This window comes from Ascaphus truei, chromosome 2 (genome assembly GCF_040206685.1).
Source record: "Ascaphus truei isolate aAscTru1 chromosome 2, aAscTru1.hap1, whole genome shotgun sequence".
In the NCBI taxonomy this organism is placed as follows: Eukaryota; Metazoa; Chordata; class Amphibia; order Anura; family Ascaphidae; genus Ascaphus; species Ascaphus truei.
In genome coordinates this window covers 451,265,728-451,289,261 of record NC_134484.1, presented here as the reverse complement: position 1 = coordinate 451,289,261, position 23,534 = coordinate 451,265,728, and the positions used below count along the sequence as shown (strand labels likewise).

General features: G+C 52.2%; 1 protein-coding gene across 1 annotated transcript in view; it reads right to left on the bottom strand.

Annotated features, from left to right (window-relative positions):
* The window catches only part of PLCD1 (phospholipase C delta 1), a 134,654-nt gene extending 121,880 nt beyond the window's left edge, over positions 1 to 12,774 (bottom strand). Inside the window, exon 1 of the mRNA XM_075587944.1 lies at positions 12,379 to 12,774. Within this exon, the coding sequence (XP_075444059.1) occupies positions 12,379 to 12,415 (37 nt within the window). The 5' untranslated portion in view covers positions 12,416 to 12,774. The remainder of the gene's footprint in view (positions 1 to 12,378) is intronic.
* Between the last annotated feature and the right edge of the window lie 10,760 nt (positions 12,775 to 23,534).

The window sequence follows — 23,534 nt, the reverse complement described above, 5'->3', positions numbered from 1 at the left end:
ACACCAGATCCCCGTGGGATTCGTAAAACAACAACTGGAACCTCCTGGATCCATATATAATTTACATGTGTCCTTGGATTTAAATGATTATTTTGTTTTACTATGACGTATTTTTTCATGTACCTAAAAATGTAATAAATACCCCAGGATCTGGCTGTTACATTCTTCCGTTCCTTATTACTAAATCCTCCCCCCCCCCCACCCATCTCCTCCTCCTAAGACAACAACCATCAAATTGCGTGTGATTCTCTGAACATAATAATTGTGATTTAGGGCTTCAAAATAGTCTAGGCTTAAAAGCAGAGAGAGACTAGAGGGAGGGGTGCGCAGGGGCAGATAGGGAGGGGTGCGGAGGAGCAGATAGGGAGGGGTGCGCAGGGGCAGATAGGGAGGGCTGCGCAGGGGCAGATAGGGAGGGGTGGGGAGGGGTGTGCAGGAGCAGATAGGGAGGGGTGCGGAGGAGCAGATAGGGAGGGGTGCGGAGGATCAGATAGGGAGGGGTGCGGCGGAGCAGATAGGGAGGGGTGCGGCGGAGCAGATAGGGAGGAGTGCGGCGGAGCAGACGGAGGGGTGCGGCGGAGCATATAGGGAGGGGTGCGGCGGAGCAGATAGGGAGGGGTGCGGCGGAGCAGACGGAGGGGTGCGGCGGAGCAGATAGGGAGGGGTGCGGCGGAGCAGATAGGGAGGGGTGCGGCGGAGCAGATAGGGAGGGGTGCGGCGGAGCAGATAGGGAGGGGTGCGGAGGAGCAGATAGGGAGGGGTGAGCAGGAGCAGATAGGGAGGGGTGTGCAGGAGCAGATAGGGAGGGGTGCGGAGGAGCAGATAGGGAGGGGTGTGCAGGGGCAGATAGGGAGGGGTGCGGAGGAGCAGATAGGGAGGGGTGTGCAGGGGCAGATAGGGAGGGGTGCGGAGGGGCAGATAGGGAGGGGTGTGCAGGGGCAGATAGGGAGGGGTGCGGAGGAGCAGATAGGGAGGGGTGTGCAGGAGCAGATAGGGAGGGGTGCGGAGGAGCAGATAGGGAGGGGTGCGGAGGAGCAGATAGGGAGGGGTGCGGAGGAGCAGATAGGGAGGGGTGCGGAGGAGCAGATAGGGAGGGGTGCGGAGGAGCAGATAGGGAGGGGTGTGCAGGAGCAGATAGGGAGGGGTGCGGAGGAGCAGATAGGGAGGGGTGCGGAGGAGCAGTTAGGGAGGGGTGCGGAGGAGCAGATAGGGAGGGGTGCGGAGGAGCAGATAGGGAGGGGTGCGGAGGAGCAGATAGGGAGGGGTGCGGAGGAGCAGATAGGGAGGGGTGCGGAGGAGCAGATAGGGAGGGGTGTGCAGGAGCAGATAGGGAGGGGTGCGGAGGAGCAGATAGGGAGGGGTGCGGAGGAGCAGATAGGGAGGGGTGTGCAGGAGCAGATAGGGAGGGGTGTGCAGGAGCAGATAGGGAGGGGTGTGCAGGAGCAGATAGGGAGGGGTGTGCAGGAGCAGATAGGGAGGGGTGCGGAGGAGCAGATAGGGAGGGGTGCGGAGGAGCAGATAGGGAGGGGTGCGCAGCAGCAGATAGGGAGGGGTGCGGAGGAGCAGATAGGGAGGGGTGTGCAGGAGCAGATAGGGAGGGGTGTGCAGGAGCAGATAGGGAGGGGTGTGCAGGAGCAGATAGGGAGGGGTGTGCAGGAGCAGATAGGAAGGGGTGTGCAGGAGCAGATAGGGAGGGGTGAGCAGGAGCAGATAGGGAAAATGTGCAGGAGCAGATAGGGAGGGGTGTGCAGGAGCAGATAGGGAGGGGTGTGCAGGAGCAGATAGGAAGGGGTGTGCAGGAGCAGATAGGAAGGGGTGTGCAGGAGCAGATAGGGAGGGGTGCGGAGGAGCAGATAGGGAGGGGTGCGCAGGAGCAGATAGGGAGGGGTGCGCAGGAGCAGATAGGGAGGGGTGGGGAGGAGCAGATAGGAAGGGGTGCGCAGGAGCAGATAGGGAGGGGTGCGGAGGAGCAGATAGGGAGGGGTGCGGAGGAGCAGATAGGGAGGGGTGCGGAGGAGCAGATAGGGAGGGGTGCTGAGGAGCAGATAGGGAGGGGTGCACAGGAGCAGATAGGGAGGGGTGCGGAGGAGCAGATAGGGAGGGGTGCGGAGGAGCAGATAGGGAGGGGTGCGGAGGAGCAGATAGGGAGGGGTGCGCAGGGGCAGATAGAGAGGGGTGGGGAGGAGCAGATAGGGAGGGGTGCGGAGGAGCAGATAGGGAGGGGTGCGCAGGAGCAGATAGGGAGGGGTGCAGAGGAACAGATAGGGAGGGGTGTGCAGGAGCAGATAGGGAGGGGTGCGAAGGAGCAGATAGGGAAGGGTGTGCAGGAGCAGATAGGGAGGGGTGTGCAGGAGCAGATAGGGAGGGGTGCGGAGGAGCAGATAGGGAGGGGTGCGCAGGAGCAGATAGGGAGGGGTGCGCAGGAGCAGATAGGGAGGGGTGCGCAGGAGCAGATAGGGAGGGGTGTGCAGGAGCAGATAGGGAGGGGTGCGGAGGAGCAGATAGGGAGTGGTGTGCAGGAGCAGATAGGGAGGGGTGTGCAGGAGCAGATAGGGAGGGGTGTGCAGGAGCAGATAGGGAGGGGTGCGGCGGAGCAGATAGGGAGGGGTGCGCAGGAGCAGATAGGGAGGGGTGTGCAGGAGCAGATAGGGAGGGGTGCGGAGGAGCAGATAGGGAGGGGTGCGGAGGAGCAGATAGGGAGGGGTGCGGAGGAGCACATAGGGAGGGGTGTGCAGGAGCAGATAGGGAGGGGTGCGGAGGAGCAGATAGGGAGGGGTGCGCAGGAGCAGATAGGGAGGGGTGCGCAGGAGCAGATAGGGAGGGGTGCGGAGGAGCAGATAGGGAGGGGTACGGAGGAGCAGATAGGGAGGGGTGCGGAGGAGCAGATAGGGAGGGGTGTGCAGGAGCAGATAGGGAGGGGTGCGGAGGAGCAGATAGGGAGGGGTGCGCAGGAGCAGATAGGGAGGGGTGTGCAGGAGCAGATAGGGAGGGGTGTGCAGGAGCAGATAGGGAGGGGTGCGGAGGAGCAGATAGGGAGGGGTGTGCAGGAGCAGATAGGGAGGGGTGTGCAGGGGCAGATAGGGAGGGTTGCGGAGGAGCAGATAGGGAGGGGTGCGGAGGAGCAGATAGGGAGGGGTGCGGAGGAGCAGATAGGGAGGGGTGTGCAGGAACAGATAGGGAGGGGTGCGCAGGAGCAGATAGGGAGGGGTGCGCAGGAGCAGATAGGGAGGGGTGGGGAGGAGCAGATAGGGAGGGGTGTGGAGGAGCAGATAGGGAGGGGTGTGCAGGAGCAGATAGGGAGGGGTGTGCAGGAGCAGATAGGGAGGGGTGCGGAGGAGCAGATAGGGAGGGGTGTGCAGGAGCAGATAGGGAGGGGTGCGAAGGAGCAGATAGGGAAGGGTGTGCAGGAGCAGATAGGGAGGGGTGTGCAGGAGCAGATAGGGAGGGGTGCGGAGGAGCAGATAGGGAGGGGTGCGCAGGAGCAGATAGGGAGGGGTGCGCAGGAGCAGATAGGGAGGGGTGCGCAGGAGCAGATAGGGAGGGGTGTGCAGGAGCAGATAGGGAGGGGTGCGGAGGAGCAGATAGGGAGTGGTGTGCAGGAGCAGATAGGGAGGGGTGTGCAGGAGCAGATAGGGAGGGGTGTGCAGGAGCAGATAGGGAGGGGTGCGGCGGAGCAGATAGGGAGGGGTGCGCAGGAGCAGAAAGGGAGGGGTGTGCAGGAGCAGATAGGGAGGGGTGCGGAGGAGCAGATAGGGAGGGGTGCGGAGGAGCAGATAGGGAGGGGTGCGGAGGAGCACATAGGGAGGGGTGTGCAGGAGCAGATAGGGAGGGGTGCGGAGGAGCAGATAGGGAGGGGTGCGCAGGAGCAGATAGGGAGGGGTGCGCAGGAGCAGATAGGGAGGGGTGCGGAGGAGCAGATAGGGAGGGGTGTGCAGGAGCAGATAAGGAGGGGTGCGGAGGGGCAGATAGGGAGGGGTGTGCAGGAGCAGATAGGGAGGGGTGCGGAGGAGCAGATAGGGAGGGGTGCGGAGGAGCACATAGGGAGGGGTGCGCAGGAGCAGATAGGGAGGGGTGCGGAGGAGCAGATAGGGAGGGGTGTGCAGGAGCAGATAGGGAGGGGTGCGCAGGAGCAGATAGGGAGGGGTGCGGAGGAGCAGATAGGGAGGGGTGTGCAGGAGCAGATAAGGAGGGGTGCGGAGGGGCAGATAGGGAGGGGTGTGCAGGAGCAGATAGGGAGGGGTGCGGAGCAGCAGATAGGGAGGGGTGTGCAGGAGCAGATAAGGAGGGGTGCGGAGGAGCAGATAGGGAGGGGTACGGAGGAGCAGATAGGGAGGGGTGCGGAGGAGCAGATAGGGAGGGGTGTGCAGGAGCAGATAGGGAGGGGTGCGGAGGAGCAGATAGGGAGGGGTGCGCAGGAGCAGATAGGGAGGGGTGTGCAGGAGCAGATAGGGAGGGGTGTGCAGGAGCAGATAGGGAGGGGTGCGGAGGAGCAGATAGGGAGGGGTGCGCAGGAGCAGATAGGGAGGGGTGTGCAGGGGCAGATAGGGAGGGTTGCGGAGGAGCAGATAGGGAGGGGTGCGGAGGAGCAGATAGGGAGGGGTGCGGAGGAGCAGATAGGGAGGGGTGTGCAGGAACAGATAGGGAGGGGTGCGCAGGAGCAGATAGGGAGGGGTGCGCAGGAGCAGATAGGGAGGGGTGGGGAGGAGCAGATAGGGAGGGGTGTGGAGGAGCAGATAGGGAGGGGTGTGCAGGAGCAGATAGGGAGGGGTGTGCAGGAGCAGATAGGGAGGGGTGCGGAGGAGCAGATAGGGAGGGGTGTGCAGGAGCAGATAGGGAGGGGTGCGGAGGAGCAGATAGGGAGGGGTGCGGAGGAGCAGATAGGGAGGGGTGCGGAGGAGCAGATAGGGAGGGGTGTGCAGGGGCAGATAGGGAGGGGTGCGGAGGAGCAGATAGGGAGGGGTGTGCAGGAGCAGATAGGGAGGAGTGTGCAGGAGCAGATAGGGAGGGGTGCGGAGGAGCAGATAGGGAGGGGTGCGCAGGAGCAGATAGGGAGGGGTACGGAGGAGCAGATAGGGAGGGGTGTGCAGGGACAGATAGGGAGGGGTGCGGAGGAGCAGATAGGGAGGGGTGCGCAGGAGCAGATAGGGAGGGGTGTGCAGGAGCAGATAGGGAGGGGTGTGCAGGAGCAGATAGGGAGGGGTGCGGAGGAGCAGATAGGGAGGGGTGCGGAGGAGCAGATAGGGAGGGGTGCGCAGGAGCAGATAGGGAGGGGTGCGGAGGAGCAGATAGGGAGGGGTGTGCAGGAGCAGATAGGGAGGAGTGTGCAGGAGCAGATAGGGAGTGGTGCGGAGGAGCAGATAGGGAGGGGTGCGCAGGAGCAGATAGGGAGGGGTGCGCAGGAGCAGATAGGGAGGGGTGCGCAGGAGCAGATAGGGAGGGGTGCGGAGGAGCAGATAGGGAGGGGTGGGGAGGAGCAGATAGGGAGGGGTGGGGAGGAGCAGACAGGGAGGGGTGTGCAGGGGCAGATAGGGAGGGGTGCGGAGGAGCAGATAGGGAGGGGTGTGCAGGGGCAGATAGGAAGGGGTGCGGAGGGGCAGATAGGGAGGGGTGCAGAGGAGCAGATAGGGAGGGGTGTGGAGGAGCAGATAGGGAGGGGTGTGGAGGAGCAGATAGGGAGGGGTGTGCAGGAGCAGATAGGGAGGGGTGCGGAGGAGCAGATAGGGAGGGGTGTGCAGGGGCAGATAGGGAGGGGTGTGCAGGGGCAGATAGGGAGGGGTGCGGAGGAGCAGATAGGGAGGGGTGCGGAGGAGCAGATAGGGAGGGGTGCACAGGAGCAGATAGGGAGGGGTGCGCAGGAGCAGATAGGGAGGGGTGGGGAGGAGCAGATAGGGAGGGGTGCGGAGAAGCAGATAGGGAGGGGTGCGGAGGAGCAGATAGGGAGGGGTGCGGAGGGGCAGATAGGGAGGGGTGTGCAGGAGCAGATAGGGAGGGGTGCGCAGGAGCAGATAGGGAGGGGTGTGCAGGAGCAGATAGGGAGGGGTGCGGAGGAGCAGATAGGGAGGGGTGCGGAGGAGCAGATAGGGAGGGGTGCGGAGGAGCAGATAGGGAGGGGTGCGGAGGAGCAGATAGGGAGGGGTGCGGAGGAGCAGATAGGGAGGGGTGCGCAGGAGCAGATAGGGAGGGGTGTGCAGGGGCAGATAGGGAGGGGTGTGCAGGAGCAGATAGGGAGGGGTGCGGAGGAGCAGATAGGGAGGGGTGCGGAGGAGCAGATAGGGAGGGGTGCGGAGGAGCAGATAGGGATGGGTGTGCAGGGGCAGATAGGGAGGGGTGCGGAGGAGCAGATAGGGAGGGGTGCGGAGGAGCAGAAAGGGAGGGGTGCGGAGGGGCAGATAGGGAGGGGTGTGCAGGAGCAGATAGGGAGGGGTGCGCAGGAGCAGATAGGGAGGGGTGCGCAGGAGCAGATAGGGAGGGGTGCGCAGGAGCAGATAGGGAGGGGTGTGCAGGAGCAGATAGGGAGGGGTGCGGAGGAGCAGATAGGGAGGGGTGCGCAGGAGCAGATAGGGAGGGGTGCGCAGGAGCAGATAGGGAGGGGTGCGGAGGAGCAGATAGGGAGGGGTGCGCAGGAGCAGATAGGGAGGGGTGCGCAGGAGCAGATAGGGAGGGGTGTGCAGGAGCAGATAGGGAGGGGTGTGCAGGAGCAGATAGGGAGGGGTGTGCAGGAGCAGATAGGGAGGGGTGCGCAGGAGCAGATAGGGAGGGGTGTGCAGGAGCAGATATGGAGGGGTGCGGAGGAGCAGATAGGGAGGGGTGCGGAGGAGCAGATAGGGAGGGGTGCGGAGGAGCAGATAGGGAGGGGTGTGCAGGAGCAGATAGGGAGGGGTGTGGAGGAGCAGATAGGGAGGGGTGCGGAGGAGCAGATAGGGAGGGGTGTGCAGGGGCAGATAGGGAGGGGTGCGGAGGAGCAGATAGGGAGGGGTGCGGAGGAGCAGATAGGGAGGGGTGTGCAGGAGCAGATAGGGAGGGGTGCGGAGGAGCAGATAGGGAGGGTTGTGCAGGAGCAGATAGGGAAGGTTGCGGAGGAGCAGATAGGGAGGGGTGCGGAGGAGCAGATAGGGAGGGGTGCAGAGGAGCAGATAGGGAGGGGTGTGCAGGGGCAGATAGGGAGGGGTGCGGAGGAGCAGATAGGGAGGGGTGCGGAGGAGCAGATAGGGAGGGGTGTGCAGGAGCAGATAGGGAGGGGTGTGGAGGAGCAGATAGGGAGGGGTGCGGAGGAGCAGATAGAGAGGGGTGTGCAGGAACAGATAGGGAGGGGTGTGCAAGGGCAGATAGGGATGGATGCGCAGGAGCAGATAGGGAGGGGTGTGCAGGAGCAGATAGGGAGGGGTGCGGAGGAGCAGATAGGGAGGGGTGTGCAGGAGCAGATAGGGAGGGGTGTGGACGAGCAGATAGGGAGGGGTGTGGAGGAGCAGATAGGGAGGGGTGTGGAGGAGCAGATAGGGAGGGGTGTGCAGGAGCAGATAGGGAGGGGTGCGGAGGAGCAGATAGGGAGGGGTGTGCAGGAGCAGATAGGGAGGGGTGTGCAGGGGCAGATAGGGAGGGGTGCGGAGGAGCAGATAGGGAGGGGTGCGGAGGAGCAGATAGGGAGGGGTGTGCAGGAGCAGATAGGGAGGGGTGCGGAGGAGCAGATAGGGAGGGTTGTGCAGGAGCAGATAGGGAAGGTTGCGGAGGAGCAGATAGGGAGGGGTGCGGAGGAGCAGATAGGGAGGGGTGCAGAGGAGCAGATAGGGAGGGGTGTGCAGGGGCAGATAGGGAGGGGTGCGGAGGAGCAGATAGGGAGGGGTGTGCAGGGGCAGATAGGGAGGGGTGCGGAGGAGCAGATAGGGAGGGGTGTGCAGGAGCAGATAGGGAGGGGTGCGGAGGAGCAGATAGGGAGGGGTGTGCAGGAGCAGATAGGGAGGGGTGCGGAGGAGCAGATAGGGAGGGGTGCGGAGGAGCAGATAGGGAGGGGTGCGGAGGAGCAGATAGGGAGGGGTGCGCAGGAGCAGATAGGGAGGGGTGCGGAGGAGCAGATAGGGAGGGGTGCGCAGGAGCAGATAGGGAGGAGTGTGCAGGAGCAGATAGGGAGGGGTGCGGAGGAGCAGATAGGGAGGGGTGCGCAGGAGCAGATAGGGAGGGGTGCGCAGGAGCAGATAGGGAGGGGTGCGGAGGAGCAGATAGGGAGGGGTGGGGAGGAGCAGACAGGGAGGGGTGCGCAGGAGCAGATAGGGAGGGGTGTGCAGGGGCAGATAGGGAGGGGTGTGCAGGAGCAGATAGGGAGGGGTGTGCAGGAGCAGATAGGGAGGGGTGCGGAGGAGCAGATAGGGAGGGGTGGGGAGGAGCAGACAGGGAGGGGTGCGCAGGAGCAGATAGGGAGGGGTGTGCAGGAGCAGATAGGGAGGGGTGCGGAGGAGCAGATAGGGAGGGGTGCGGAGGAGCAGATAGGGAGGGGTGCGCAGGAGCAGATAGGGAGGGGTGCGCAGGAGCAGATAGGGAGGGGTGCGGAGGAGCAGATAGGGAGGGGTGGGGAGGAGCAGACAGGGAGGGGTGCGCAGGAGCAGATAGGGAGGGGTGTGCAGGGGCAGATAGGGAGGGGTGCGGAGGAGCAGATAGGGAGGGGTGCGCAGGAGCAGATAGGGAGGGAGAGGTTAGATGCTTATCCAACAGATTACAGAGTTGGAGCCATTGGTACGCCCATGAAGGGCCTTAGACTGGTTTAACCATTATAGTACCGGAGGGGTCGTGGCACCTGAGCGGTCATGTGACGGATTTCAATAGCTGCCACGTGATCACGGGGGCTATACAGGGGTTATTTTGTAAAAAATGAAAGTGTAGTTGTTGCCCACCGTTTCCTCCCTGGGCAGATCGCGCCCTGCTCTCCGCGGGAAGTCGGGAGCGATCGAAGCAGCGAAAAAACCCCCAGTGTTTGGAATTATTTAGTCACTACGACAGGGGCGGCCAACTGCACTTCAAGGGCCACCAACAGGTCAGGTTTTCGCGATATCCCTGCTTCAGCACAGGTGGTGCAGTCTTCGACCGATTTTGTCACCTGTGCTGAAGCAGGGATATCCTTAAACCTGACCTGCTGGTAGCCCTTGAACAGTGGAGTTGGCTGCTTCTGCACTTCGTCCCGGGATACACAAAGGGTTAAAGTTACAGCGGCATTTAGTACAAAATTAAGCTAAGGCAGTAATATGTTGAATAGGTTAAAAGAGATGATTAATTACATATTTAACGGGTTTAAAATAATGTTGTAACATGTATCCTGGCTATGGCTGTACACATAGAAACCTGTATGTATGTGTATATAGTTTTATTTATGTAGCACAAACAGTGTATGCAGTGCTTTACAAAGTGACAATACAAGGTAAATAAATGACAATGGGGATACGCGCAATGTGAGATCACTGCTCCTGTCCCTGCCGTATTCTTCCCTTACCCTGTCCCTTTCCTAGTTGGGCATTTAAACGACGTCGAGTCCCGCAGCACTCAAAGGCACAATGGCAGGAGCCTGCCTGGCATTGAGATGAAACATGTCTTAATGCAGCGTGATGTTCCAGGAACCGAGGTGCCACGGGGGAAACCCTCCGTCAGGTGCACAAACATCTCCAGTAAATACCCGCACCACGATGGTGAAGTCATTCCCCCATTTCAAGCATAGCGCGTGAAACATAATTTATTTCTGACCAAATAAAACAATTCAGATATCCATGATGTTATTCGCAGGTGCATGTATCATGTATACTGTATATATACACACAATGCCATACAGAAAGCCGTGCACAAGCGCTACGCCTACAGTCTGTGACTTTGCATGAACGTTTAGATAGGAATTAGTGCTGGTGGTGTGTGAATAAGCACACTTGTGATTTAAAACAATATAAACACACATCTCATACGGGTGTACGGAGTACTAGAGAAATATTTCTGACTCGTAAAAGTTAACTATTTAAACAAGCATGTACATACATCGAATGGAAAACATCTATAGTTTCATAGTACACGACGAACGCCAATCCAGGGCACATGAGGTGTAACGGGACAGGTTAAACAAGTTTTGGTTAGTTGGTACATAGGCTGTAAACCCCGGACAGTTATAATAGAAACTACAATATTAAACATACTGAAGTGTGTTGTGTTTGCAAGGATAATAGTCATAGGAAGGTTATAAAGGCTTGTATACTCGGATATCCCAGCGGTCACAGAACTGGATCGGTTCAACCCGTTTCGTTTTTATTCTGTGGGCTCATTTACTACCTACGAGTTGCTTATTTCACAGACAGGGCTGGGAATAAGAAAAGGATTGGTTCGAGGCAGCTGAGTCCAGGAAAGCACCATCAACTCACCACGTAAGTGGAACACGAACAGGAAAAGGATTGGTTCGAGACAGCTGAGTCCAGGAAAGCACCATCAACTCACCACGTAAGTGGAACACGAACAGGAAAAGGATTGGTTCGAGGCAGCTGAGTCCAGGAAAGCACCATCAACTCACCACGTAAGTGGAACACGAACAGGAAAAGGATTGGTTCGAGGCAGCTGAGTCCAGGAAAGCACCATCAACTCACCAGGTAAGTGTAACACGAACAGGAAAAGGATTGGTTCGAGGCAGCTGAGTCCAGGAAAGCACCATCAACTCACCAGGTAAGTGTAACACGAACAGGAAAAGGATTGGTTCGAGGCAGCTGAGTCCAGGAAAGCACCATCAACTCACCAGGTAAGTGTAACCCGAACAGGAAAAGGATTGGTTCGAGGCAGCTGAGTCCAGGAAAGCACCATCAACTCACCAGGTAAGTGTAACACGAACAGGAAAAGGATTGGTTCGAGGCAGCTGAGTCCAGGAAAGCACCATCAACTCACCAGGTAAGTGGTGAGTAACACTTACCTGGTTAGTTGATGGTGCTTTCCTGGACTCAGCTGTCTCAAACCAATCCTTTTCCTGTTCAGGGCTGGGAATAAATCAGATTACATTGTAGGGCAGAGAGAGAATGTGATTGACAACCACTCCTATGCTAGTCAGAGTCACGGTTTAAAATTAAACCAAAAAAAAAGAAAGAATGATTTTTAAAGCTTTCAAAAAAAGATTTACATATACTGAGAACTGGCATAAAATGCCTGCATTTAACTCTGTGGATCACTGTGGCTTTCTGTGACTTAGCACTTTTAAATGTGAAGGAAGAGAATGCTCAGGTGGGGGAGGATTAGATTGAGCATATATCTGCATACAGGACAGCCTGGCCTGAAGAAGGCAGGGACGCTGCAGATAACGTAACAAAGTGGCACTCCTGTGTCTGATAACGCACACCCTTTATGAATCCCCCTTTTGTTGTTGGCGTGCAAGTAAAACTCTCTTTCTCCGTCTCTATTTTGGAATGACGAAGGACGTGAGATGCAGCCTGGTTAATACAACTCTATGGGGAAAAGAAGTGCAAGCCCACGAGGTCAGCGGCTGTTGGAAAGACTGTAGACAGAACATTTTCAGGGATGGTAGGATGTGTTCTACAGAGACGGGGCTTTGCACTATATTTTGTATAGCGAGCAGTATTACACCTTTTTTCCTTAACTCGCTGACGGCAAATTCCCGGAATAAGAATAACCCCGTTCTCTGGCACAGCGCGGCAACGCTTCCATTCAGTGGGAATCTTCATGCTAGTCCTGTACTAGTTGCCGTAGCTCTGGGCCGGCTTGATGGCGGTTCCATCGGTGCGACCGCATCTGTCCCCCCGCACTGGCAGAGGCCCTGCGTTCTCACCCGGGACCCTACCTCTGGCGCGTCAGTGACGGAGAGAGCCCGACCAGGTGGGGGATCGCGGAAGCTTGGCTGGGCCCAACTTCCATGTCGGTACCCCCTGATTGGGCTCCCTCCAGCGCCGTAATCGCCGACAGGTGGGGTCCCGGGCAGCGTAAGCGGCCCCTCGCTCACAGTTTGCACCGGCCCCCGTGATTTTCCAAGCTGGTCCTGGAGTTGGCAACAGATAGGCTACAGCACAGAAAGGGTTAAAGAGCTACTGCCACCCCAGAGCAACCTGACGTTCAAGGGTTTGGAGAGGGACACCTGGTCTGCACTTAATTTTGTTGTAGCCTCACCTTCCTATCTATGTTGAACTGCTTCAGCAGCCAGGGGGTTAACTGGATTCGTTGGACATCCCTACTGTACGGAGCCTCTGGTTTTCTGCAGAGATTGCTCTCCGTGTTGCGCGTTTGTCTGTTTGATGCACTTATTGTATTACAACTCCCTGTAGTCTGCCGCCTGCCCCGTGAAGCTCTGTCTAAGTGATTGACACTGTGCCAGCACCAATATACATGCATAAAAATAACCCGCATCTGAAAAGCGGCCGGACTTACTGCTCCTGTTACTCGTTACAGTGCCTTTCGTTCCCATTCTCCCGGCGGCGAAACGCTGATGGAAGCAGTTTGCAGCACCAAAATCAGTCCACAGAGTTCCCAGGGATCGGCAGCTTCCTAACAGCCAAAGCAAAAACAGCAGTCAGGTCTTCCAAACTTTCCAATGAAGCCACTTTACACTTCCTCGCTGTGCCTTGGAAAAAGGACGTCTTCTGTACGAACTTCTGTCCGCTGCGTACTCTTGTTGTTATGGGTCGGGGTGGGGAAATGCTCCAGGCTTGGGCTATGGACGGTCTGTGATTGCAGTTGGTCCAGCAGGAAGCTTTTGCTGAGTGATCTGAGCCCGCCCAGTTTATCCTCTCCAGCCTGCTCGCTGCTCACTGCACAGGCTGTGCAGCTGCCTGGAGGAAAAGCCTCCCTTCAGAAATGCACAAGTCACTCAGTGTTCACTTGCTGTATTGACCCAGTTTCGACATGTAAGAACAGAAGCACATATTTCCAACGCAGACGGAGAGCTACTTATTATCGCACTTGGCGTGGCCCATTCGTTAACATGTTTTGGGTTGACTTTCTTTTGGAAACTCTTCCTAACAATAAAGCTACCGTAGCTTACCCTGCTGGTAGTGATTTGACCCTTCACTACCATTTACACACTATTTTGCCACTGGCACTGGTTAAAGGGGCAATCTGGCATACTTTATATGGAAGCACAAATCAGAGCGGTTTTATTGTTCTGCAATGTGACGGCTCAATACTAAATACCGACCTCCCCTCTAAGCAGAAAATATATTGCAACAAAAACTATAAAGTGCCACTGCTTTTTTATTATTATTATTATTGACAAATGTAGAGATCAACTTGTTTTTAAAGAAATATTTAATATTTTTAAGTCTCTCTGTCTTCTACAATAAGGCTGCGTTTATAGTTAGGGCGACGGCGACACGTCCGCGTGGACGTCATCCGTGGCCGTTGTAATAGCGATTCCTGCTTATACTGCAGGAGACAAGAGAGGGCGACCCAGGGGGGGGGCATGGCGGAGGCGTGGCCGTGAGCGGTTCGCCCTCATTGGCTGAACCGCTCACGTGCCGCTGACATCACGCGCGATCGCTGAAGAAGTCAAGATCCTTTGACTACCAGCGATCGCAACCGCGTGATGTCAGCCGTCGCCGTCACACCCACTACAGGCACCCGCGACGGACTGCTAACCTGCTATATTCCTGGCAGTTAACGCAGGATCACAGTGCGATAACCGCATCGGAGGGGGGAGGGGGAATCCCAGTGTTAGAGCCTTTTCAGAAGGTTTCTTGTGACGCCGGATAATCGCACACAAGCCTATGAAAAAATAGACCTCTTTTCTTAAATCAGCAATTTCCCCCAGAAGCCTATATAAGTTTAATTGGTATAAGGAGCATGTCCTGCTCTTTCCTTTTTTGTTTATATGTTTTTTTAGTGTTAAAAATCATGATTTTTGTAGCCTTTAGAATTCACAGTGCTGTGGGGAATGCGCCATTTTAACATCCCAGACGCTTAATATTTCAAACTCGTATCTCCTCAACAGAGCATCAAAGACTGCGCTGCAAAGGGCAAGAGGAGTCCTCTGTACGCAATCTGCTTTAACCCTCTGAGTGCCCTGTAGCTGCTGTGTCATGGATCGTGGCACCTTGGGATGACTCCTCCCCCTTCCGTTCCATCATCAGTGACACAGCGACCATGTGATCGTGAGTGCCGAGGGGAGCCGTGACACTCTGGCCCTGTGTCCCCTGTAGAACTAAGGCTAGTGTTTTTTTTTTAGCTCCGGGGAAACACTGGTTCCCCAGATACTTACTAATGTGGGAAAACAAAATGGCTGCCAAATCTTGCTTGCCCAGCAGGCCAATAGGAAACCGCAACATCATTGGTTGTAGCTTCCTATTGGACGTCCATTTAAATCCCCTGAAGAAAGACCTGTAAGTATCTCGGAAACCCTGGAGCTGAATAAACGAGGTTCGGCTCTGGATGACCCACTGGTTCCAATACTGTAAAAGTAACGTGATTCTGGCGGGATTGCTGCTTTAAATGATCGCGTATTTAACGCCAATGCATTGCTTGACCGTCTGGCAACATGGAGGCAAAAGAAATGGTAACATAGCGAGTTTATTTTAACAAGTGCGTCCAACGTTCATCCAGCTCGCATGAGTTAGTAAAAAACGGCAATGTCAATCCCTAATACACAGCCTCAATGTCATGCCCCAATGACATTGTGGCTTCCTATTGGCCCACGTTATTGAGGCTCAACTGACGGACATTTTAATTTCCCAAAGGGGAATAAAAATACTGGAACTTCACCAGTTATTAGGGGAAGTGGGAACAGTGAGTCCCAGGAGTTGGGTTTAGTGCAGTTCAGCTCTGGAAAATTAATCTAAGCTGCTACTTTAATATGGAACCCCACATGAAACTACCTTCTGTACAGAATGTTTCAACCTAATTGACTTCCTTAAACAAATCTAACCATGATAATTTAATTACAAATTGCCTCTCTTAAGGGCCTCTGAATGCGGGAGTCTTTGCCAATCAAGTTTTTTTTTATTACTCGTATCCCTGTCCCCATGCACAAAGTGACATCAGATAAAAGGGAGCAGCTAGAGGACATCAAACCCCTCCCATATATCAGTTTGTCATGTTTATAGATTAAATTGAAATAAAAATGGATTTAACAATAATTATAGGTGTCAGATTGTGGCAAAAGAAAGGCATTAATCACCCAGAGGTAATCCCTTAAACATGTCACTGGCATTGCTACACTTTGGTCATGGCAGGGAATTTCCCTTACTTGCATGATCTAAGTATCATTGCTACAAATGGGAGAATTAACTATTTGTATATACTGTACTGTAGTATGATTTTTATAAGGATGATCATTATGGAGATATGCAGAGCCTGAATCGTGAACCGTGTGTCCAAAGGGGTATTTTTCAATATAGATGTTTTTATATTCGCAGAAAATTATATCTGGGACCTTCCTGTTCCAACACATTAATTCCATTTATAATCCAGACTGTGCAATCATCAACACAAAATCCCATCCAGTAACGCAGCAGCGCTACACCGAATGAGCGTAACCGTCAGTAACAGCAGTGAGGGGCCTGTATGGCTTAAATCTGAATGATTGATGTATTAAAAATGTATTGTGCATAATATAATAAATATGCTAAAAAAAAGAAATCTTATTGATGAGATAGAAGGGGGATTTATTATTTACCGTGTTTCCTTAGTTATAATGGATTCAGATTATATGCGTCCCTGTCATAGTGCTAATTAGGGGAGAGAATGGAACGGGCAGTAAGACAAATAAAAGAGAAATACAATATATCTCATGTCATGTCTCTTTTTAGAATGTCTACAAACAATATTTCTAATGCTTTTAAAATGTACGTTTTACAGGCTACCATTGTGTTTTAATCCTTAATCCCCCATAAAACTCACAGGGGTATAGATCCTGCATGGGCGGGGGCACTTTATTAGCACAAATATGTTGGGGAGTGTCCATCCTCTCACCCATGACCATCAAAGAGGTCCCCATTCTCCCCAAGCATCGGGGGACGGATGGTAGGAGAACAGCATCTGTCCTTTAAGATATTTTTTTTATTTTAAATGTAGTTTTCGTAGTTTAATAACTGAGATTGCTGAGTTAGTTTTGTATCTCCGGACGCCACGGCAGCCCACAGATGCAAGCCCTGCAAGAAAAGGCAAAGGGACAGGCACACCAAAAAGTTGCAGAAAACATTTCTTTTCTTGGCCCCCTGGAGGAGAGAGAGGAGAGGAGAGACTTCAAATAGGCAATCTTAGGGAAAATGTTCTCCTCTAGAAATGAATAAGACGCAGTGTGCGTTTACACTGCGTTTTGCCAATTGCAATACACTTCCATTGTCTTAGAGCTCTGTCTGCTGAGATCAACTAAACGCTTACTTCCCTCTTCTCTCAGGACTTTATTATGTCCCAAATTGCCTGTAGCCTAACCTGGCAATAATCAATATTCTATCCCTGCACTGGGTATTCACCTATTAGTGAGAGAAAGTGTGTGTCTGTGCGTGTGTTGAAATAGGCAGCCAGGCTTCCAGCAATCCTGGGAGGCTCTGCCGGTTACCTATTCCTGTCACAAAAAATGTAATGCCTTGTGTACACCATCATTTTGACAATTCTGCCCTTTGTATTTGCATGCTGCCTGTATTCGGTGTCCTATCCTGGATATTGGCATGTCACCTCTGTTTCGCGGTCCATGGCGCCCCAATAATGCCATTAGTATACCTGGGCTGTGTGCAGAAACCAGGATAATGAGCACCCAGCAGTGAGAGACAATGCTTCCCCTATCGCGGCTTTTGTTTCTACCCCAGACCTTGCTGCGGCTCCGAGAATCAGAACTGCCGCTGATCAGAGTCTGACAGTTTGTGTATGTGACTTGTTCCCAGAGTTGCTGTCAGTACAGGAGTCGGTGTAGACCCTGTACAGTGAGGTAGTCTCGGTTACTGAGACTAAGGCCTTGACCCCGCTGCCTACTACAGCGTCCGCTGTGGCGGACGCTGCACGGACGAGAGCCCTCCCCTCAATGGCGCCGGGCCCGCTGCGAATGGGGGGGCCGCAGCGCTGGGGCGAGAGTTGCTCCTGCTCTCAATAGAAGTGAGAGCAGGACTCGCGACGAGCGATACGGCACGCCCCCCAGGCGGTTCAGCCAATGAGGGCGAACATGCCGGGTGACGTCATGGCCGCGCCCCCGTCACTCCCCCGCCACGCCCCCCCACGGTCTCTCTTCCTGCAGTGAGCTGCAGACCTGGGAATCGGCTGCACGCGCCGCCAATCTCGCGGGCGCACGTTGCAGCTGAGTTACCGGGGCCTTAGCCTAAGGCTGTGGCCAGGCAGGGGGCGAGCGTGCTCGTGCGCAGTGACGTCATGTGCTCTGCTTGACCGGGAGATTTGTGGACAGCTAGGTGCACGCGGGGGGGGGTGGGGCGGGCATGCATGTGGCATTAATACTGTGGGGGAATGAGGCAGTTTAAAAAAATAAAATTGGATTCACTCTAATGAGTAAAAGTGTCTTTCACTAAGTGACACTTAAAGCTGCAGTTCAGGCTTTTTTTTTTCCAGTTTTTATTTTTATTTCAATAGTTTCATGTGGGCAATCTCTAGTTACCTAAAGAACTGCATAGCTGCCGGTCAATTCATTCTCCGTGTATTGATCGGCAAAGTTTGGCGACATCTTTAAATATGGGGAATGTAAATGGTTGCTATAGCAACAAGCATGCTTTTAAAAATAGAATACAAGAAAATTGGTCTTTCAAAATTGTTTTTTTTAAAACAGAAAATGCTAAAAGTATTTTTTCTTACTACAGAACTGATTTATTAAAAAAAAAAAACACACATGCAGGATATTGCTTGAACTGCAGCTTTAATCTGTAAACGAATGAGAATAATCTGGATGAGAGAGACTCTATAAATGAGAGTGGCACTCTGAATGACTGACTTTCAGTAATCGCGTCAAAACAAATGCATTGACGCCGTCGCGTGCGCTTATAGTAGGAGCGATGCAACGGCTTGGTCGCGATCGCTGGAAGTCATTCAATTTGATTTTTCCAGCGACCGCAGCGTGACGTCAGCGTCGCCGGCACTATAAGCGCAGCCTAAGAGAGACACATTGTGGATGAGTGGAACTGCTTCCAACGAGCTAGTTTCAATTTAACTTGGTGAGACTGCATTTTAACAAGTGAAGCCCATTACAGACCGTTCTTAGCCTATGGTACAGTATACGAGTGTAAAGCCATATTGTGTGTCGATCCCTATAAAACGGCTCCACATAAACCCTTTTATTACTGCCAGTAAAAATTAACTCTTTTTGTGCCAGCAGTGCCTACAACACGTGCATATATTTTTCAGTATTTTCAGTAGAGGCAATATATCTTTAAAGCTTAGAGGTAGTGTGTGTTTTATATAGATATACAGTACATACGCGCTACATATATTGCTTAATGTTAGCGGTTCATGATAAGGTAACATTTTGAGGACTGGTAATGGTAACGTCACAGCCTTTAAAGCAAGTGAACTACATCAAATCAGTGTCTGCACCCGCTTCAGTAAGTCACACTGGGGCCGATTTATATACTTTATGGGCAGAAGCGGGCGTTTTGAGATGAAATTCCCCATCAACTCCTCCCTCTCAGTCACAGGCACCAAATGATTGTAAGTTCTATACTCTCAGCTCTGCAGGGCAGGGACATTTCCTGAAACGTTCTGTGCACAGAGCTGAGTAAACTGCAGTCCTATGTAACTAAACATAAACATACCAGGTGAGATGTGCTGCAGCACTGTAGGGAGAAATGCAGGTGCCAGGCCATGTATCAAGCATGAGCCCGATATGTTGGATGTCAGCCAGTTCTTCACTAAATAGATAGAAGATTATGCAGTCATTGGACCTGCTCTGGATTTCTTCCCTAGGGTGTTGGCAGCACATCTCACCTGGTATGTTGCTTCAGAACAAGGAATCAGTCCGATTGATCTTGCTTGCGCCCACTACCTAAAGGTGAAGAGTTTATTATACTATTCCTATTCTTTGTAAAAATAAAATAACTAAACATAATATTACATTGCACCAAAAACACACCCGTGTCCCAGACTGTGGCTTTTGGATTTTTATGAGCTGTGGGCACAGTCGGCTTCTTGCAACAATACTAAATACAGTACAAGCAAAGAAGAAGGTTTAACAGGCGAGGAAAATACAATGTGGCAATTAAAGATGCAATCCCACTCAAAATAAGCTAAAAATATGAAAAAGAATGCCCTATTACATTACAGTTCCCCCGCAAATTTCATAATGTACTAATTATCCAGGGGACTCTGTGGTGGCTGTGTCCTCTCAGCACCTTGCTTCTCCAATCCTCAGACTGCTCACTGTATTTATTCTCTTTCCCACTGAAGACAGCCAGTGCCACTTGCACTTACTGTAATAGTTCATCTGAATGTCTCTGAATGTGTCTGCCATGCTGTCCTAGGCCAGTCTGTAGGGCTTTGCAGATGGACTTTCTCAGAAAGCTCAGTGGGAGCTGCAGGGATCCCCATTCACAAGACAAGGAGAATATTGTACCCCCTTATGCTGCGGGAGGGGCCAGCAACGCATTGCAAGGCGGGTCTCGCCTCTCCAGTGTTGAAGGAGCACTCCTGGCAATAGGTTTGAAGTCGGGGCTGTTCTCCAGCGCCGAGCGGCGTTGATTTCAGCACCGGTGACCCCCTGCTTCCCGAGACACTAACCTCCGTGGGTGCTGCCGGTATCTCTGCGCAGTTTAAATCTCCGCGTCACGTGGGCCAATAGGAAGTCACAAGGGATGACGTTGTGGCTTCCCACTGGCCCACAGGACGTGGGACTTTTAAACCGCCATATTGTGAACCCCGCCAGGGGCTCCCACAGACAGCACCTATGGAGGTAATTATCTCAAGAAGCAGGGCGACCCCGAAGCTGAAATCAGCGTGGTTCAGCTCCAGACATTCCCTCGTTCAACTCTATTATTATTATTATTTTTTAAGTGTTGCCAGGACTTCTGCTTTAAAGAGGATAATAAATGACATCAGTGGCAATAAGTGATGTAAACTTTAATGAATCCCAATAACTATTCCCTTAAACGCCCTTCTAACCTTCCCTCAAATCACTCATTGCTGTGAGCACCGACACAAAACACTTTGGTCTACGATGAGCTTAACCCCCTGGCTGGCAGTAAAGCGGTTAAAAATAAGAGGCCTTTAGGGCTTTTTTTTAACCAGCCCCACACATGTTACTATCATGTTCCAACAGTCCCCAGGACTGTCTCTTATCATGTTTGTCCAGAAGGGGTACAGTTATAAAGAATTCCCTTTGATCCCCACTAACATGCTGTCATTACTACTTCATGAGTGAATCTCTCCAGATATTGTTTCGCTCAACTTTGTGACTCCCAAACCAGTTAAACCAGAACCGTCACACCCACATCTCAGAGCTGATTAATCCTTCCTCTTCCCTAAAAATAGACATTACAAATGGTATTTCAGCCTGCATTGATTCAGCGCAGTCACACCGATTTTATATACAATGTTTCAGTTGTGTACAAGCGGTGTGTAGCTTCTTAGTACTGCAGGTTCTGGAATGCCCTTCTCCTCAATACCCGACTAGCACCCTCTCATCCACCTTTAAGACCCACCTTAAGACACATCTGCTTAAAGAAGCATATGAATAGCACTGTGGATAATCCTGGACACATGATACATAAAGCTTGGCCCCCTGCAGACGCACTTACTAGAATTCCCTCCTGCTGTCTCTGTACGTTCTCCCTACTGTACCTACCAATTAGATTGTAAGCTCCTTGGAGCAGGGACTCCTCTTCCTTAATGTTACTTTTATGTCTGAAGCACTTATTCCCATGACTTGATTTATATTATTTGTTATTTATATGATATGTATTACTACTGTGAAGCGCTATGTACATTTATGGCGCTATATAAATAAAGACATACAATACAATACAGGTTATTTGGAGGAATCCCGGAGCGGTGCTGAAGGAACTCTTGTTAGTTTCTGTGCTGTGGAATGCTGCCTTTCAGGCTGCACAGGGGTGTAGCTCTCGTTGAAAAAAAACACCAGTGTCTCTCTCTCCAGTTTTCTGTGCTTCATAGGGATGGTGCAATCCTCCTCTCAGTATGGCTCATGTATAAGGAATGTAGGGTGGATTTGAAGCTGCAGTGCCCCTTTCCCAGCTACGTTAGGTTAACTCTTCATTGCTATCAGAGCATGTGACATGTGTTGCTGTAATGCACAGTGTTTAGCAGAGAGGGTGACAAAGAATCAGTCCATAGTGTGCTGTTTTAAACCCTTGAACATAAGAGATTTAGCATAATGGTTTTGGTGCTGGTCTTCGTTGTTGGTCTTCGTTGCACAAGCTGTGGTCACCAAGTTCTTCCGTGGTGACCTGCACTGGGTGATATGTATAAAAATGCTGTTCGGCTCCAGCATAGAAAAAAGGATAGGTGCAAAACAGCGCTAATAGTAAAACAAATAAAATAATATTTATATATAGGCAGCCAGGTAAGTGACTGGTGGTACAACCAATCAGAGTGACATGATGAAAAAAAGAAAAACCGGCGCCAAAAAAGTACAAAAATCAAACCGAGTGGGTATAGGATCCAAATGGCAAGTCCTTGAGATGATGTATTAGGATGATTCTCACCTCGACGGGATATATGTGGAAAAAAAGAAGAAGAAAAGAAAACAATAATGGTGCAGTAAATAAACACTGGGGGGGATGTGTGGACCAAGACTAACAACAAATTACATACAAGACATACAAACGTAAAACACTAGCACAGGTATATATTTAATAAAAAGCAAATTTATTGGGGTGTGAAATGTGCATAAACCGCATCCGGAGGGGTAAAATTACAACCCTACTCACAAGATGCTGGATAAGTCAAGGCAACGGACTGGATGCATGCAGCTGGGCTCGCAAGATGGCGACCGGAGCTCCCTGCTTGGCGTCCACACGTGACCAGGATGGAAGGAAGATGACTCAGATGACGGGGCCTCTAGGCGGACGTGACGTCTCTTCCGCTGTAGTCCCACCACGAGCTCCGATCCTCCTCAGCAACCGCGATATCACCGTGACCGGGTTGGAGCACTTTATAAACTGCAGATTTCTCCTTGTAGGACTGCAGACTTCACCACGCTAAAAACACTCTAAGAACTCGAAACTTCCCGACGCGTTTCGTACGCATGCGCGTACTTCTTCAAGGGATTTACTGCACCATTATTGTTTTCTTTTCTTCTTCTTTTTTTCCACATATATCCCGTCGAGGTGAGAATCATCCTAATACATCATCTCAAGGACTTGCCATTTGGATCCTATACCCACTCGGTTTGATTTTTGTACTTTTTTGGCGCCGGTTTTTCTTTTTTTCATTTTTTCATCGGCTCCAGCATGCTATAGTTGATACATTTTGGGCAAGTTATTTTTTTCTCCTCATGACTACCCAGAAGAAATCTGAAAACAGACCGTATATCAGTGTATTTATAGTGTGGTACAATGTCTTGCATGTTAATTAAAAAAAAACTGCATACTTCAACCCTCAAAAAGGATCTTAAAAATGAGCATTCTGCAATATTTGATGATAGGCAGTCCAACATAGGGTTTAAAGTACCTTTCCACTGTCTTAATATCTATTTGATTTCGTGCCACTTTGCACCAATTATTTTGCAATGTAGTAGCATTGTTTACATAAAAATGAAATACTTATCAGCAATAAAAGAACTTACAATGCTGACATTTCCTAAAGCACACATGGTTTAGCATGTATCAAATTTTAAATTCCATTCCGCAATGTGCATGTGTCTGACAGTTCCCCAAACCTGTCTTACCTCACAGAGCATACAGTGATTCAACTGCAGCAAAGGGTTCTGGGTAATGACATCTAAATGAGCACTAATATTGCAGGACATTTATGTTCTTATCCACTTCAACACGGATCCTTTTTACGTTTAGCGCTGCTGTTTTACACAAACTACAAAGAAGTGCACCGCCAACAAGCCCATTCACAGACATCAGTTTCAACCTTTTGGGTCTCCTGAGTGTGAGGCTGGTTGGTTAGTGGCCATACATTGTGAAGCTGGTCATGATTATAAATTAGACACACAAATAGGTTTTGGTGAATTCCTTTCCATTAGTACACCTCACTCCATTCCAAATCCACAACAGCATAGACCTTTTTTAAGAGGACTTTGATGGGGAAAATATCCGCCATTTTAATTTTTATTAAAAGTCTATCATTTTAGTAGCTGATATCTCCTGACTACAACATCATCAAAATAAGGAAAATATCACATTAAAAATCACAAGGTCGTGGCTTCCCCGGTGCGATAGGCCCTCTCAGCATCTCAAACCCGATCATCCAATATTCACTAAAGCTTTGGAGGTAAAATGGCTTTAAATATACTCTTACCTCCCCTGGGTCATTCATGCTACCCTTGTTTGGCAATATTCTGTTCCCTCCAGGGCGTGGGTGCACAGGGTTTTCACTGGTGGAGGGGGGCCGACAAGAGTTGGTAACCTTGTCCAGGGGGGTGGAGTTGTTGCCTTCGTGGTGCTTGGGGAGAAGCACGGGGCCCCAGCCTCTGA